Here is a 16,274-nt window from a genome sequence, read left to right on the forward strand (position 1 = left end):
GAACCTCCTAGACTGCCTCCTTTTCGCTGAGTTGAGTTTCCAGCAGACATCCGGCAAATTAAAGTCTCCTACTAGAACAAGGGCTAGCCAGCTTGAAACATCAGCCAGCTGCTTGTAGAAGAGCTCATCTGCCTCTTCATCCTGGTTGGGTGGTCTATAACAGACTTCCACCAGGATATCTGCCTTGCTGGCCTTCCCCCTGATTCTTACCCATAGGCACTCAACCTTATCATCACTATCCTTAAGCTCTACACAATCGAAACACTCTCTAATGTAAAGAGCCACCCCACCGCCTCTCCTTCCTCTCCTGTCCCTTCTGAAAAGCTTGTAGCTGCCCATTACAGCACTCCAGTCATGCAAGTCATGCCACCACGTTTCCGTGATGGCGACTACGTCCTATCTTTCCTGCTGCACAATGACCTCCGCTCCTCCTGTTTGTTTCCCATGCTGCGTGCGCTGCTGTAGATGCACTTCAGCTGGGCTATTGGTTTCTCCCCCAACTCTGGCATTCCACCCCTAGGCTCATTTCCAGCAAGCCTGGTCTTATCCCCCTCCCCCTTCAAGCCTAGTTTAAAGCCCTCTCAATCAGCCCTGCCAACTTACAGCCTAGAATCCCTTTGCCCCTATTAGACAGGTGAACCCCATTCGTCTCAAGCAGGCCTGGTGCCGTACAACCCACCCCCATGATCGAAAAAGCCAAAATTCCACTGATGGCATCAGTCTTTAAGCCACGTGCTGATCAGGTGGGTTCTCCTGTCCCTTTCGCCATTCTTGCCTGCTACAAGAGGAATTGAGGAAAACACTACCTGTGCTCCTGACCCTTCAACCAGTCACCCCAGTGCTTTGAAATCCTTCTTGATTGCCCTAAGGGCTTCTCTCATCAACCTCATCACTGCCAACCTGAACAACCAGCAATGGGTAATAATCAGATGGTTGAATTAGTCAAGGGATCCTCCTGCCACCCGGGCCCCAGGGAGGCAGCAGACCTCCCTGTGAGATGGGTCTGGTCGGCATACGGGGCCCTCAGTTCCCCTCAGAATAGAGTCCCCCACTACAATCACCCTTCTTTCTTTTTTAACACCCGTAGTTCTGATCCGTCTGGTTGACTGACTTATTCTAGGCAAGCCCCCAGGTGCTTCTTCTTCTTCACTAACATCTGCCTGACCTTCAAGTTCCAGAGCCTTATACCTATTCTGTAAGGGCACTTGGGAAGGTGAGGGGGTCCAGGGGGGGATTTTCCTATCCCCCGAGAAGGGACCTGTTTCCACTCACCCTCACCCTTTGGGTCCCCTCCTTCCTGATGACGAGAGGATCGGGGCTCCTCTGACTCTTGCTGAGTTTCCATCTGCTGCATTTCTCTCAGGGATGGAAGGGTGTGACTGCACCAGTCAATTTCTCTTTCGTACTCCCCGATACGCCCCAGCCTCTCTACTTCTTCTTTAAGCTCTGCCACCATCTGTTCACACCGCACACAGGTGTCATCTCTGCTGTCTCTTGATACTAATGCCAGGTTCGAGCACTCCCTGCAGCTGCAGACCTGGACAGCTGTATGCTGTTTAGGGAGTTCCGTCTGGGTTGCCACAATCCTGCTAGCCACGGCTTTCAGCCTTGTAGAGACCATCACTGGATCTCTTCCAAATCGGACAGGCGAAGCCACCAAGTGTGCTCACCCCAGGAGTCAGGAGGGTGGCTGCGCCCTGCCTGCTTGCCCTGTCCACACTAACTGCCACGCCCGTCCTGTTTGCCAGTCCTGGTCACTGCGCTCTTGGTCGCTCGCGCTCCCTCAGTCGTCGCTGCCGCTGCCACCTGACTGTTTGTTTTGATCTTTCCGCGTTTAAATCTCCTGCGGTTGCTCCTGGCAGTGCCCCCTCCTCGCCTGACTGGCTGGCGAGGGCTTGCGGGTCATGGTCAGACACAGAAAATCTGATTTCTCCCTTTGCGCGTGTCCCTTTCATCCTTTGTTTCCTCTGGTGGGCTTCAGTCTCTCCAGGTCTTTACAGTCTCCTGTCACAGTTGAGAGCTGTCCACGGACTTCCTGGGTGTGCCTTTCTGCGATCCCCAGACTGCTGGATGTGCCTTTTGGGGCACCCCAGGCCCACAGTGTGTCTTTCAGTGCCCCCCAGTGCAATCTGCGTGCTCCCCACGAGTGCCCGGATCCTTCGTCTTCCTCCGCCGGCACTCAGACACCCTCGGTTCCCCTCCGAGGGCGCTGCCGTGCACTTTGTTCCCCTCTGCGAGCACTCGGCGCCCCTCCATTCCCCATGGTGTCCCTTCACATCTCCTCCATGACCCTGGCTGCAGGCTCTGAGCCTCCTCTTTCCCCTCAGTCCACGCGCACTTCCCCTTCAGCCCCATCCCCGGCATTCAGGTGCCCTCCCTTCCCCTCCTGGGAGGCTCAGGGTCCCTTCTTTCCCTCCAGGCACAGTTCCATCTCCTGCTCAATTCCCATCCCCGGGCGCTCAGATGCCCCTCGTCCACCTTGCTGGGCGCTGCCCTCCCCTCCTCTCCTGTTCCTGCACACCCCCATCTCCTCTCCTCCCCTCCATGCTCCAACTTTGGGCAAGTCTGAGCTGAGCTGTGTGTGCACAGTCACTCCGAGGGGTGCCGGGGACCGGAGGCACTGTGCACGCAGGCTGCTTTTGTGTGAGGATGGGCCAGCGCACGGGATCGTTCACTGCCCGTCCTTTCCAAAGCCATGCCGGTGAATGTCCTGCCAGGCACAGGCTGGTGACCACACCTGGGAGCAGGCCCCCAGCATCCTTATTTGGCATCTCCGGGAGGAGCACAGCATTTGGAAAGGTCCCGCTCTGCTAAGGGCTCTGCTGCTGCAGAGGAGGCAGCGCTGCAGCAAGGGTGGGAGCTCCTGCACCAACACGCCTGCGCTCGGCCCTGACGCGTCCAACCTTGGGGCTTCACTGGGACCCTCAGGCTTTGCTCCTCAGTGCCGGGGTGCAGGTCTGCATAGTGGAAGTTGGCTATGCTGTGCACACGTCCCACGCGCTGCCGGACTGGCCTCGTGTTTTTCTCTGGGGTCGTGGAACTCTGTTGTCTTTGCAACGCTAGAAGGTGTTCAGTTAGAGGTACAGGGAGGAGGGCAGAGACCTCCTGCCCACCAGGTCTGGTCCTGGAGGCCTTCTGTGGTCTCTGAGACACCCCCGCTCCCCAGGGCCAGGCCCATCGACTCAGGGCTGAGACCTGGGAGAGGACAGGTACGGCACTGCGGGCAAGGTGTCTGGGTGCAGATGCCCTGGCAGAGGAGGGACAGTCTCTGTGGGGTGGAAAGGCAGAGCCAAACCCCAGAGCAACCCACCCCGTCCCCATCTGCCCCCGTTCTGCCTGCAGACATCTCCCTGGGGCTGGGGCAGGTCTGACTGAGGGGCACAGCCTCAGGAGCCCACTGCTCTCCTGCCACCCGGCTGTCAGTGCAGACAGTCTCGCCCAGGCACTGCTGCCAAGCAAGGGAGGAAGGTGCCACAGTGGGAAAATGCCGCCCGTGCTTGGAGATACTTACCAGAGCAACTGCTTGGGGACTGTTGCCCACAGCCTGTTGAGCTCCACAGTCCTCCTCCACTTCTCCTGGTGGGATCTGTACAGCTCCAGGTCTGTCAGGACCTGCCTTGCTTGTGGTGACCAGACGCTGCAACGACAGGGACAAATTCCCTCTCACATCCTGCGCTGGCGCCTGTGCCCAGGCTGGGGCTGCCCAGAGACACCGGCCATCGGGGCTAACCCCGGGCATGCTCGTGGTGGGGGAAATTGGGCCCCTGACCCCACAGATCGGCAGTCTCTACCACTTGACTCTCCCCGGCCGTGCCGGGAGCTGCCTCACACTTACTCCGGCCGTGGTGTCCCCAGCTGAGGGGACGGTGTTTTCACGGATACAAAAGAGAACGGCAGAGTGGGAAAAAGATTCTTTCGGGGGAATTGTGGTTGGAGCCAAGTAGGTTTTGAACAACCTCAACTCAGACTGTGTGCTCAGATCCTCTTAATTCTCCCCACAGACCCTCTGTCCCCTCCCTTGGGAGATCTGCTCTCTTCCCACTGGGGACTGCTCGTATCCCCACCGTGGCCCTTTCTGCCAGTTCAGGTCCCCTCCATCCCCCTCCAGGCACGCTCAGGTGCCCTCCAGGCTCATTCATTATTTTTGAGGACCTCTCCTCTTCCTCTGCCAAGCACTCAGATTTCCATTGTTCCCCCTAGTGCAAAGTGTGATTCCATTTCATCCCACGTCCTCCCGACTACGCACACATCTCTTCCATTCCCACTCACGTGCGTTTACACCCCTTCTCCTTCCCACACATCACACTCTGATTCTTTCTGCTTCCCTCTTGGCATACACAGATCCCCTCTACACCCCTGTTCTGCATGAGCTCATTCCTTCTACTCCCACCCAAGCATCCTCAGAGGCCCTCCATCACTCTTAGTAAGCATTCAAGATCAGTAGATCTTGAATTTCTTCTTTTCTCTTTCCTTCTCTGGATGTTCAGATCCCCTCCTTCTCCACGCACGCTCCTGGCCCATTTCTCCCCTCCATCTCCCTTCATGTGCACAGACCGAGGGGAACAGAGAAAAGTGGGCACGTGGTAGGGAGTGGTGGGGATCAGAGAGTGCCAAGGGAACTTCTCCGAGTTTTATTTACAAAGCTTGGAGGTTTTGACTGGACAAGGAATTAGGGTTCAGGGGAAGATATGCTTCACCCCACCCCTCTTCCACTTCACTGACTTTATCTACAAATGCCAAGCCTCCAGGTGGATCTGGGATGACACACAAACACACATTTACAGTTGGGTATGTTGAAAAAAAGCTGTTGAATAATTTGCTTAAAATATATCACAGAAATCACCAGGTCAGTCCACTTGGCAATTCTCCCCTTGCAGTTCTTGTCATCCCACTGCAACAGGAGCCCAAAACCTTGCAGTCCAGCTACTATTTTACAACGAGCTTTCCTCATTTAGAAGTTCTCGGAGCTGATGCTCTGACTCTCCTCCTGCAGCTGGGAGGCTGTGGTGTCTCCAGGCGAAGCTACATTTAAGTACCCGATCTCAGAAGGTTGAGAGGGGGATATGCAAAAGGATGAGTCTTGGCTTTCAGCTTCTCCTTCAGGCTTCGTGTCTTGCGTGGCCTTCGGGGTGCTGAGAGAGTCTGGTGGTTCTCGTGATGGGAAGCTGAAAACAAATTTCCTCTCTTAAGGCATTCTGCAAACTCAATCTGACCCTCTGCCACCTGCACAGTCCCAACGCTCCTCCCAGTATCTCTGCGAGGCACCACAGGGGTCAATGCCTTTCACTTGGACTAAGGCTCTGGTACTCTTCCTCCAGCTAAGCAGCTGACAGCCCTCATCTACCCCAGAACCTACTCAGACTGTCTGTCACCCTCACTAGCACGCAAAGGCTGGAAACAAGCCCGCTGTGCTGGGTCTCCAGCAGCAGAGACCAGAGTTCCGGGGTCTCTCTGCCTTCCGCTTGCCCATTCTGGCACATGTTGTGGTGCTACTGGTTACACCAGTGGCGAAATAGCTCCAGCTCCCTCCTGCCCGGTAGCCAGGGATGGGGGTCATACAGCTCCAGGCAGTAGTGGTCCTCTAAGCCTCATAACCTCTTGTGTAAAGACACTCCTCCAAAACCACAGGGCACCAGGCTGATTTCTCAATCCCACAGCATTCCCCAACGTATTTAGAAAATTTGACTTCTCCATCCCATTACTTTCAGAGTCTTTTTAATACCAGTTTCCCTATAATTTGACCAGGGGAAAAAAAAAAAAAAAAGAAAAAAAAGACCCTTGGAGGTGGAAGCAGAAGGTGGAGCAGCCAAAATGCTCAACTTCTCCCTCACCACATGCAGACAGGCATTCTCTGCCTCCTCCTTTTACCCCACAGTACCTGGTACGGGGAGATGTCAACACCTTATTCTGTAGTTGGCGCTGGGAGAAGTTAACACTCTTCGAGTCCTGGAAGGAGGAACAGAGACTTTCGAAAGAGGACCTGCATGTCAGACCCCAAATTTCCACCTACAGTCTTGCTCTTCAAAGTGCCCCCAGCTCCACTGCCTGTTCTCCCCAATAACTCCAGCGTCACAGAGGTACTAATCACAGATTTGTCTTTGGGGTCTGAATTTAAACTAAAAAAAAAAAAAAAACCCAACTAGCCGAGGTGAAATAAACGGGAAGAAATAAAACACAATGGAACACACAAACAGCTTTTTCTGCCCAGCCCCAAACAGCACTTTCACCCTTAACAGCTCATTTCCAACCAAACTGGGTTCCCTCCAAAGTTCAAAATGTACCAATAAACTTCCAAATCCACCTCTTCTGTTTGAAGAGTTGTTGAAACACCATCTTTGACTTTCTGGGATTTTTCTCCGTTTCTCCCCTCAAAGTTCTTCACTAACTTGGTCAATGCAAAACTGAGTTTGTAGGGAAGGCATATCTTCATTCAGTTCAATGGAGTTGATGTTATCGGTCAGCTTAGTCTGAGGTTTTTTGGCTTACAGGAGTAACATTCCCAACCACACTGCTCTGGGTTATTTCTCCTAATTTTAGAGCAGCTTGGGGATGGGGCTGGTGTGGCAAGTGTTTGAGCTTTCAGCTCCCCACAAAGTCCCTCCTCACCGACAAAGCCGTTGCAACCTACTGTGTGTTTGGTGCCCCTTTCCATCCAAACCAAAGGATGGATTCAGCTCTTCTCCAGCACCCTCAGCTGCATCTATAAACACCAACCTTCATTCAAGAGTTCAAGGAGCATCTGGATCTCAGTCATATGGTTTAAGTTTTAGGAAGTCCTGTGAGGAGCAGGGAGTTGGACTTGATGATCCTTATGAAGGATCATTATTGCAGGATCCTAAGACCCTTCCAACTTGACATATTCTATGATTCTGTGATTCATTCACAAGAGACATCACCTCCTGCAACCCGCCTGCTGAGACCAAGCCCTCTCAGAGTCTCACCTGCGTGTTGGGAGCACGGATGCTCCTTGGCACACACTGCAAGGTGGGCACGTGGACGGAGAGCTGGAGTTTGCTCTCATGCAGCCGTACGTTCTCCTCGTCCAGGATCTTCACTCTGAGCACATCACACATACAAGGCACAAGTTATTTTCCTTCCGGCCACGCTACGTTTTCAAAGAGGCATTTTCTTTTCCAAACTCAGACCCTTTGGCTTCCACAGCCTTCAGTTGTATGCCAAAGGCTTCGATGGGGAAAGGAGCCAACTACATCCCACAGCAATTAACAGGCACAGCACTAGGGACTGGGGCACAGTTCAGGCTTTCCTCTGGACTTAAGAGCAATAGGCATAAAACCAGAGAAGCGCTGAGGAGAGGCAGGCTCCCAGAGGTACGGACATCATTAAGTGCTTACCTGCTCTGCAGGGTGGCAATCATAGAGCGGTTGCTCCAAAGGGTCTCCTCTTGGTCAGTTACCTTCTGGAGGAGCCGTCTTCTTTCCTGGAGTAATTTCTCACTCTCAGCAGTGATCTGTGCAATCAGCATCTCCCCCTGAGTGGTGTTGCAGAAAGAAATAACAACCAGCGGTTACGCTTCGCTCTTTGTCCTCTGTAAACCTTAGAGCGCTTTACCAAAGGGGTCGCCATCAAGCACGTTCACTCCAAGAAGTGATACTACCAGCAGCAATATTTCTGAGGCAAAAGAAGATGGCAGTTTCTGAATGGGATTTGAGGACATGGGTTCCCCCAAGGGCAAACCTGAGCCAGGAATTTCCTTTTGGCTTTTTGTTCCTACAAGGGCGGGCTGGAGCCCCTTGGCACTGCCAGCTCTTTCCCACGAGCAGCACATCAGGCAGCGCTCTCCGTGCTCCGGCTGCCTGGTTGGTTAACAGCGCAATCCCATTGCCTGCAAACCAGCTGTTCCTAAATCTCATTTCCTTTTTTCCTAAACTGCATTTGGTTTTGGAAGAAGGGATGTTCCTGCAGATGCGCTGTAGGCTGCTCCCCTGCCTTCCCTCGCGGGACAAACCCTTGATACATTCTCTCACCTTTTCCATTTGGAGCTTTGTCTTGCTCAGCTCATTTTCAAGCTGCTTAATTCTGCTGTCCCTTTGTTTCACCTCGTGGATAAAGATCTCCTTGGCTCTGCGGATCTTCTCTTTGTGGTGGAGCTGCGTTTCGCTATATTTCCTGAGGAGGCAGAGAGACAAACACCAGGCTGTGAAATGCTTTTGTGTTCTGGGTCAAGAGCAAGGCAGATATCCTGTATCTATTCAGGCTCTTCAAAGCCTCAACTGGGAGCCTCCGCCATCTGCCCAGCTCCTTTTGGGTGTGCAGCTAACAGCAGAATGCGCACACTGACTTTCCAGACTACGTCTTTTTGCTGATTAGTTTGGGGTTTGTTTTTTTTTTGTTGCAAAGGTTATGTTGTTAAGTGTCAACCAAATGGAAATTGATTGAGGGAAAGGGACCCAAAGCATTCCCAAAACTGACTCCCAGCTTTACAAATCCTTGTGCTCGCCCCTCTCAGCTCTTTATACCAAACAGGGGTATAAAGTCACCAAAACTGGAAGTAACTGGGAAAGAGTAAGTTGTTTATTTGGGTGGGGGATGTGGGTGGTTAAGGGGAAGTCGGCACTGGTGAGGCCACACCTTGAATCCTGGGTGCAGTTTTGGGCCCCTCACTACAAGAAAAACCTTGAGGTGCTGGAGCAAGTCCAGAGAAGGGCAACGGAGCTGGTGAAGGGTCTGGAGGGTATGTCCTATGAGGAGCGTCTGGGGGAACTGGGATTGTTTAGCCTGGAGAAAAGGAGGCTCAGGGGAGACCTTATTGCTCTCTACATCTACCCGGAAGGAAGTTGTAGCGAGGCAGGTGGTGGTCTCTTCTCCCAAGTAACAAGCAAAAGGACAAGAGGAAACGGCCTCAAGTTGTGCCAGGGGAGGTTTAGATTGGAGATCAGGAACAATTTCTTCACCAAAAGGGCTGTCAAGCAGTGGAACAGGCTGCCCAGGGAAGTGGTGGAGTCCCCATCCCTGGAGGAATTTAAAAGACAAGTAGATGTGGTGCTGAGGGACATGGGTTAGTGGTGGTCTTGGGAGTGTGAGGTTAATGGTTGGACTTGATGATCTTAAACGTTCTTCCCAACCAAAATGATTCTGTGATTCTGTGTACTTGTGTATGGGGGAAAAAGGCAGACAAAGAAGAATCCTAAACAACAAGGATCAGGCAAACAGGCTGCAGAAAGAGCTACTTCAGTGGGTGCTCCTTAGAGCTGTGACGCTGGGGTTAAATATTTGTCTCTACTGAGACTTGTGATTGTTGCACTTGCCCTCAAACATCTCCCATTTAGGCAGTGTTCTTGTTTGTTTTTATCTAGTTGGGATAGAAGGGAAAAGAATGTCAAAAAAAAAGATAAAACTCTACAATATAAGGGATATTGCCCACGTTTGCTCAAAACTCATGACAAAAAGGCTACTGTGCTTCAAATTAGATCAAAAGTGCTCCGGGGAGAAAGGAGCGGCTCCATGGAGCATCTCTGCCGATGCCAAACCTAACCAGCAGCACCCACAGCCCTCCCTAGGCACCCCCTCATTTTCTGTGCTGCCTTCAGCTGCCAAGGAGAACGTGACAGCGGACACGTGATGCATAAGATAACGGCATGCAGGGGTGTCAGGTTAAGGCAGATCTCTCCGTGCTAAAAGCTTTGAACAGGAGAGACAAGAAAGGTTACAGAATGGTGAAATCCAGTGTCACTGCCAGGCACATAAAAAGCAATTCATGGGTAGGTGTTTCTGTGTCTACACATCCCCTGCCTGCTGCTTCAGTCATTACCTGACATACAGATCCTTCTGGTCCAGGAGACGGACTCCTTCCTCGTAAAGGGCTTTGTTTTCCTCCTTCAGCAGTGAAAGTTGCTCTGAAAGCTTCTGGTTCTCCTTCTGACACTGCAAGTGCTGGAAAACATCTAGTTTTTATTTGTGTGTGTGTCCTCAGCTGCAGGGGCCCCTCTGCCTCCTTTCAGCCTGGTCTCCAAAGCTTCTGTCATAAATCCCAGTGGTTCCCACTACAGATAATATCCTCCCATTCTGCCCCACAAGGCCACTGCCTCCTCCCCTTAAAAAAGGGGGAGTGTGGATTTCTGTGCTGCTGGAGGAGCTGTAGGCTTCAACAGGGCAGAGAGAGGTAATGCATCCTCCCAGACAGCGGACTCTGCCAAAATTTTCCCACAAAAAGCTCCATGCTCTGCAAGAAAAGGGGACGGCCTCTTCCCCCCTCCCTTCAAGTCCAGCTCCTCTGCCCTCAGAGCTGCATCCCCAGGAAACCTATGTGAGATGGGATGGTGCTTCTCCTCCAGCTCCTGTTTAAATCAGTGGGATCTGCAAGGGCTCAGCACCTGGCTGGATTTGACCCTATTTCAGCAGTTCCCAGGTACACTTTTCACACTGGGATGGTCTTGTTGACCCCTAGAGCTCAGCGGTCTGATCTGGAGTCAGACACCACCACAGCATCCCCTTGGGTGATGAGGACCCATCCGTGCTGCAGCTCACCTCGCTCGAGTCAGTTTTCCTCTTATCTTCTAGGACGTGCAGAGTCTTGGCCTGCAGCTCCATGTGCATCTTGGCCAGCGATGCCTCTGTCTCCCGCGAATGCCGGAGCTGCTGCTGCCGCAGCTCCTCCACCTGCTGCTCCATCAGCTTCCTAAAAGCACGTTGGTATGACTGAGACACTGAGGTGGAGGCCAGCCCGTGATGTGGCACCATGAATTCAAGGCTGGCTATGATCTAAAAGCAACATCACACTGCTCTGCACCTGCCCTGGGCAACATTGAGGGTAGAAAGGTCCCTCTGCCATCCAGAGGGACCTTCACAGGCTTGAGAGGTGGGCCCGTGAGAACCCCATGAAGTTCAACAAGGCCAAGTGCAAGGTCCTGCACGTGGGTCAGGGCAATCCCTGGTATTAATATAGGCTGGGTGATGAAGGGATAGAGAGCAGCCCTGCTGAGAAGGACTTGGGGGTGATGGTTGACGAGAAGCTCATCACGAGCCGGCAATGTGCGCTTGCACCCCAGAAAGCCAACCGTGTCCTGGGCTGCATCCCCAGCAGCGTGGCCAGCAGGGCAAGGGAGGGGATTCTGCCCCTCTGCTCCGCTCTCGTGAGACCCCCCCTGCAGTGCTGCGTCCAGCTCTGGGGTCCCCAACAGAAGGACATGGAGCTGTTGGAGCGGGTCCAGAGCAGGCCACGAAGATGCTCAGAGGGCTGGAGCCCCTCTGCTGTGGAGACAGGCTGAGAGAGTTCGGGCTGTTCAGCCTGGAGAAGAGAAGGCTCCGGGGAGACCTTCTAGCACCTTCCAGTACCTGAAGGGCTACAGGAAAGCTGGAGAGGGACTTTTGACAAGGGCATGGAGTGACAGGACGAGGGGGAATGGTTTTAAACTGAAAGAGGGGAGATTGAGATGAGATATTAGGAAGAAATTCTATACTGTGAGGGTGGTGAGACACTGGCCCAGGTTGCCCAGAGAAGCTGTGGCTGCCCCCTCCCTGGCAGTGTTCAAGGCCAGGTTGGATGGGGCTGGAAGCAACCTGGTCTCATGGAAGGTGTCCCTGCCCGTGGCAGGGGGGTTGGAACTGGGTGCTCTTTAAGGTCCCTTCCAACCCAAACCATTCTGTGATTCTATGAAATCAGTACGTCCTGGTTGTCCCCATGTCCCAGTGGCCCGGGAAAGGGTGCATGATGTATCTGGGATCATCAATCCCAGCTGCACAAGAAAAGGGACTGCTGGCATCTAGAGGGTAAACCAAATCGCTGGGCTGGCAGGAAGGGCCACACACCTTCTGAGGCAGCCGAAGCCTCCAAATATCTTTTAAATCTCATAAAGAGGGGATCCTATGGAGCTCTGGCAGGTCAAAAGGAGACATGGGAGGTAAAACCAGTGGTGCAGTGACCGCTCAAGCCTGCCTAGGGCCAGCCATGGAGCTGCAGGAGGTAACTGCAGGCTGGTACAGCAGCACTTGCTGGCACACACCTCCCCTCTGCACGCAGCACAGGCCTTACCCAGCTCCAGGTACCTTTTCAGCTGCTCCTCGTGAAGTTCTTGCTGCACACGAGCTTCATTTTCTTGGGCCTCCTTCAATCCCTGCTCCAGGAGTTTCTTGTCTGAAACACAGGCCTCTGCCAGCAGGAGCTGGTGTTGTGAATCTTCCAGCTTTTGTTGGAGTTTTGAAATCTCGGATTAAAAATTGGACACGGATTAAACTTTCTGAATTTATCAGCCAGTATCTGAACCCAAGGGATTCAGACCCCTTTGATCCCTCAGTATCTGAGTCATGGGAATGAAAGATTTGCTTGCTTCTACTCCAAAGTACTTCTGCCTGTCTTTGTGTCAAGGTCCATTACGAACAAAACCTTTCCAACAGCCACTAGATTTTGGATCAGACACTATGTCATGAATTAGCAACAATCCTTTCTGCACCTAATTTGATCCCGCACGTTTCAAAACCGAATCCAACGATTAGTGCAGGAACATGGCAGAATCGGTGCAATGCAAAACACAAGCTTTTGCAGTTCACCAGACTGCAAACAGCAGCAAATCTCCTCGGCAAGAAGTGGTCTGGGCTCCTGTGCCTGCCAGCCCTACTACCAGTATTTTCAGAGATTTGAGCTTTAGAGGCAGGAGTTGAGCCATCAGATTTGGCTTGTGTTGCCTTGATTATGCTCCCACTAACAAGATATTTTTCCTAAAATATTTGGCCAAGTGATCTCAAAACGGACTAGCAATATGGGCTTCAGGGAACCAATTCATGAGCTCCTAGTGCTTCTTTCTTTCTGAACTACAGTTGCACAAAACTGCTCAAAACCTACCTCCTGTTAACTTAACTCACGCTGACGAGTTACCTTTTTTTGTGCCTCGCATACTTTGGATTTCTCCTGTGCAAGTTTCTCTTGCAGACTGCTCTGCAGTTTACCAGCCTGGGAGCACTTCAAGAGCTCTTCTTCGAGTTCTTTGACCTTCTGCTGGCTTTTTTCCCACTGCGCTGAGAGAGAGGAGCATGTTTCAGTTGTGTCTGAGAGTTTTGCCCGGGCTTGCTTCAGCTCAGCTTTGACCTGAGTTTCAAAAGAAGAAATCAAGTTTGCACTTCAACATGTATCGTCTGAAATATCTTGATTAGGAAAGGGGCAACAGGATTACCAGAGAGTGAACGAGAATAAAAGAGAAATAGGGGGAGAAGTAGAGCACACACAAAGCTTTATTTGGAGGCGGTGCAATTTCCACGAAGCTGAGCCAGAGCACGCTTGAGAGCCCCAGGTACTGTACAGTCACACGTAAATGAGGTCCGGTCTGTTGAAATCAGCACCTCAGACCTCCCATAGCTTGTAAAATGATGTCTTCAAACAGTTCTCCCTGCCCTGTTCCTACCTTGGTGCATTCCTGTTGGAGCAAGAGGTTTTGCTTTTGTAAGTCGACGTTCTTCTCCCTTTCGTATCTCAGCTCCCTCTCGGCCGAGCTGCACAAGTTCTGAACACGACGCAAGTCCTGCCGCAATTGCTGCACTTTTTCCTCCTGCTGCTGGAATCTCTCGTCAGACAGACTCTGCAGGAACAGTAAAACGACAAAGGTTATATGGAAATTAAATGCAAGGAAAGATAAAGACTGGTAATTAAGAAAGGTAGAGGTATGCCAGTAGGATTTAAGGGCATTTAAGTAGGAAGATGGGTAAAGCCAGGCAAGCTTTTCTTCTGCCCCCACACTATGTCCTGCTCCCTACCCTATCCATCCCCTCAGAGAAGCCAATACAGCTCTTGAGGTTGAGGGAGAAGATGCAATAACCTGGATGAGGGAACAAATCCCTGTTAAGACTAACCTGTCAAACAAAAGCAAAACCACCCAGGTTGCTCTTAACTCTTGTGCCAGAGTCTTGCTAAGGCAACTCATCAGGAGTGGCACATCCAGCCACAACTCCCAGAGGCAGCAGCAGGAACAAGGCAAGTCCTGGCAGAGGCACAGGAACAGAAACACTGGCACAACAGGACAGCAGCCTGGACACCATGAGGTGGTCATCGAGGTCTATGATGGCTTTCAGAAGATAACTGAGCTCTGTGGTTCACCCATCTTCTTGCAAGTGCCTTGTACACAGATTAAAAGCTCTTCCCACGTTTGGTGTACCAAAACCCTTCATCACTTTCAGCCATCTGCTGATCTGCATTCCCGCTTTGCATCTTCACCCTCTGTTCTTAGGACCAGACAAAATCCACTGAAGATCAAGCTTCCCTTCTCAGATAAATCCCCAGACAAATTCCCAAGCTGGGAAGTCTTGATCCAGCACTGTGGGATCTGGCAATGTCATTTGTCCTTAAGATCAGTGAGGTTTTGTGGGTTTTTTTCCCCATCTGCTTCTATCGGGATCCTTTTCAGCATCCCCTCTACACCTTCTATCTTGCTTTGGTCTGCCCTAACCATACAGATTTGCTGCTTCTTGGTATCAGGACGACTCTGATCCTCTCCTTTCCACTCCCACTGCTGCCTACAGGCCACCTTCTCTCGTCTCGTCTCGTCTCCGTCTCTGTCTCCTCTCTGTCTCCCCTTCCTCCCCTCTTCCAAACCCTTCCATATAATCCTTGCTCCTCCTCAGACTCCCCATCCTGGGTACCTTCATCATTTCTTCCCCTTGTAGCAGGGCTAGATGCTCTTCCCTTTATTTTTCAGGTCACACGGTAAGAAGGGTGAACGAATTGCATTTATAACACAGCTAAACCTAGTGATAAATATGGGTCTTGCCTGCCAGCTGGCAGAGCAATTGGAGAGCAGGAACTGAGACAGGGCCACAGGGCTGCAGCAAAACTCAGCTCCTTGTGAGCTGTCGATGTGGGGCAGCAGTTACGGGATGAGTTCAAGCATTGGAGTGTAAAAGCAGAAAATCGCAAAGAGGAGTGGGGAAGAGGAACAGCTTCTGCCTACAGCAAGAGCAAGACCATTTTGGGAATGGCAAGCCAGATCCATTGCTCATATTCCAACAAGGAACTGAGAAAACACTCCAAAAGGTTTCAAACATCATCTATGGACTGTTTAACTTATTTCTTACATGTGCACTAAGGGGGCCATTCAGTTTATCCAAGTTCCCACTACGTCCAAAAATAGAACAGAAGGGAAGCATAGAATCACAGACTGGTTTGGGTTGGAAGGGACCTTAAAGACCATCCACAGTTCCAACCCCCTGCCACAGGCAGGGACACCTTCCACCAGACCAGGTTGCTCCAAGCCCCATCCAACCTGGCCTTGAACACTGCCAGGGAGGGGGCAGCCACAGCTTCTCTGGGCAACATGGGCCAGTGTCTCACCACCCTCACAGCAAAGAATTTCTTCCTAAAATCTCATCTAAATCTCCCTCTTTCAGTTTAAAACTGTTCCCCCTCATCCTGTCACTCCATGTCCTTGTAAAAAATTCCTCTCCAGCTTTCCTGTAGCCCCTTCAGGCACTGGAAGGTGCTAGAAGGTCTCCCTGGAGCCTTCTCCAGGATGAACAGTCCCAGCTCTCTCAGCCTGTCTCCACAGCAGAGGGGCTCCAGCCCTCTGAGCATCTCCGTAGCCTCCTCTGGACTCGCCCCAACAGCTCCGTGTCCTTCTTCTGTTGGGGACCCCAGAGCTGGACACAGTACACCAGATGGGTTCTCACGAGAGCAGAGCAGAGGGGCAGAATCCCCTCCCTCGCCCTGCTGGCCACGCTGCTGGGGATGCAGCCCAGGACACGGTTGGCTTTCTGGGCTGCCAGCGCACGTTGCCGGCTCACGGTGAGCTTCTCGTCAACCATCACCCCCAAGTCCTTCTCCTCAGGGCTGCTCTCAATCCATTCTCCGCCCAGCCTGTGTTCGTGCTTAGGATTGCCCTGACCCACATTCATCCTTTCCAAACACTTTCCCCAAGGAAATCAGTCAGCCTCATCTCCCCACTGCATGCTAACACTACAGAACTGGCTTCCAGTCCACTTTAATTAGGTTTTGCCACTAAATTAGTGAAAAAAAGTACAGTGCAGAAGGCAAAGCTGCCCATACCTGTTTAACGCTCACATCTAAACTGCCTGCAGAGCTCTGCGACACAAGAAACCTGTTCTCTCTATGCGCCATGCCTTGATTCATCCTCAAAGCCTCTTCAAGCATGCTGTCGCCCTGCTCCCAGGTAGTCAGGCTATCTTCTTTTAGCTGGGCAATTTCTTCCAGTAACAACAGTTTTTCTTCATTGCTCTCTTTCAGCTGGTTTTCTAGCTCCTCCCTCTTCTTGTTGCTTTCTAGTAATTCAGAACTTGAAGGAGAAATAGCAAAGGAGAGAGATAACTATACACATCCA

General features: G+C 51.9%; 2 protein-coding genes across 2 annotated transcripts in view; both read right to left on the bottom strand.

Moving 5' to 3' along the window:
* Window positions 1-4,717: 4,717 nt before the first annotated feature.
* Window positions 4,718-7,465, bottom strand: LOC137671190 (coiled-coil domain-containing protein 30-like). The gene is made up of 4 exons (XM_068414605.1): window positions 7,353-7,465; window positions 6,942-7,056; window positions 5,879-5,946; window positions 4,718-5,165 (listed from the first exon to the last, which is right to left on the bottom strand). The coding sequence occupies exons 1-4, from the start codon at window positions 7,373-7,375 to the stop codon at window positions 4,952-4,954; spliced, it is 420 nt and encodes a 139-aa protein (XP_068270706.1). The 5' UTR covers window positions 7,376-7,465; the 3' UTR covers window positions 4,718-4,951.
* A 90-nt stretch (window positions 7,466-7,555) lies between these two features.
* The window catches only part of LOC137671477 (coiled-coil domain-containing protein 30-like), a 39,900-nt gene continuing 31,181 nt past the window's right edge, over window positions 7,556-16,274 (bottom strand). Inside the window, exons 15-22 of the mRNA XM_068415076.1 lie at window positions 15,983-16,229; window positions 13,353-13,526; window positions 12,830-13,039; window positions 12,004-12,161; window positions 10,486-10,636; window positions 9,770-9,891; window positions 7,986-8,127; window positions 7,556-7,654 (exon numbers count right to left, since the gene is read on the bottom strand). Coding sequence (XP_068271177.1) covers window positions 7,556-7,654; window positions 7,986-8,127; window positions 9,770-9,891; window positions 10,486-10,636; window positions 12,004-12,161; window positions 12,830-13,039; window positions 13,353-13,526; window positions 15,983-16,229 — 1,303 coding nt within the window. The remainder of the gene's footprint in view (window positions 7,655-7,985; window positions 8,128-9,769; window positions 9,892-10,485; window positions 10,637-12,003; window positions 12,162-12,829; window positions 13,040-13,352; window positions 13,527-15,982; window positions 16,230-16,274) is intronic.

The sequence above is a fragment of the Nyctibius grandis genome, chromosome 17 (genome assembly GCF_013368605.1).
Source record: "Nyctibius grandis isolate bNycGra1 chromosome 17, bNycGra1.pri, whole genome shotgun sequence".
In the NCBI taxonomy this organism is placed as follows: Eukaryota; Metazoa; Chordata; class Aves; order Nyctibiiformes; family Nyctibiidae; genus Nyctibius; species Nyctibius grandis.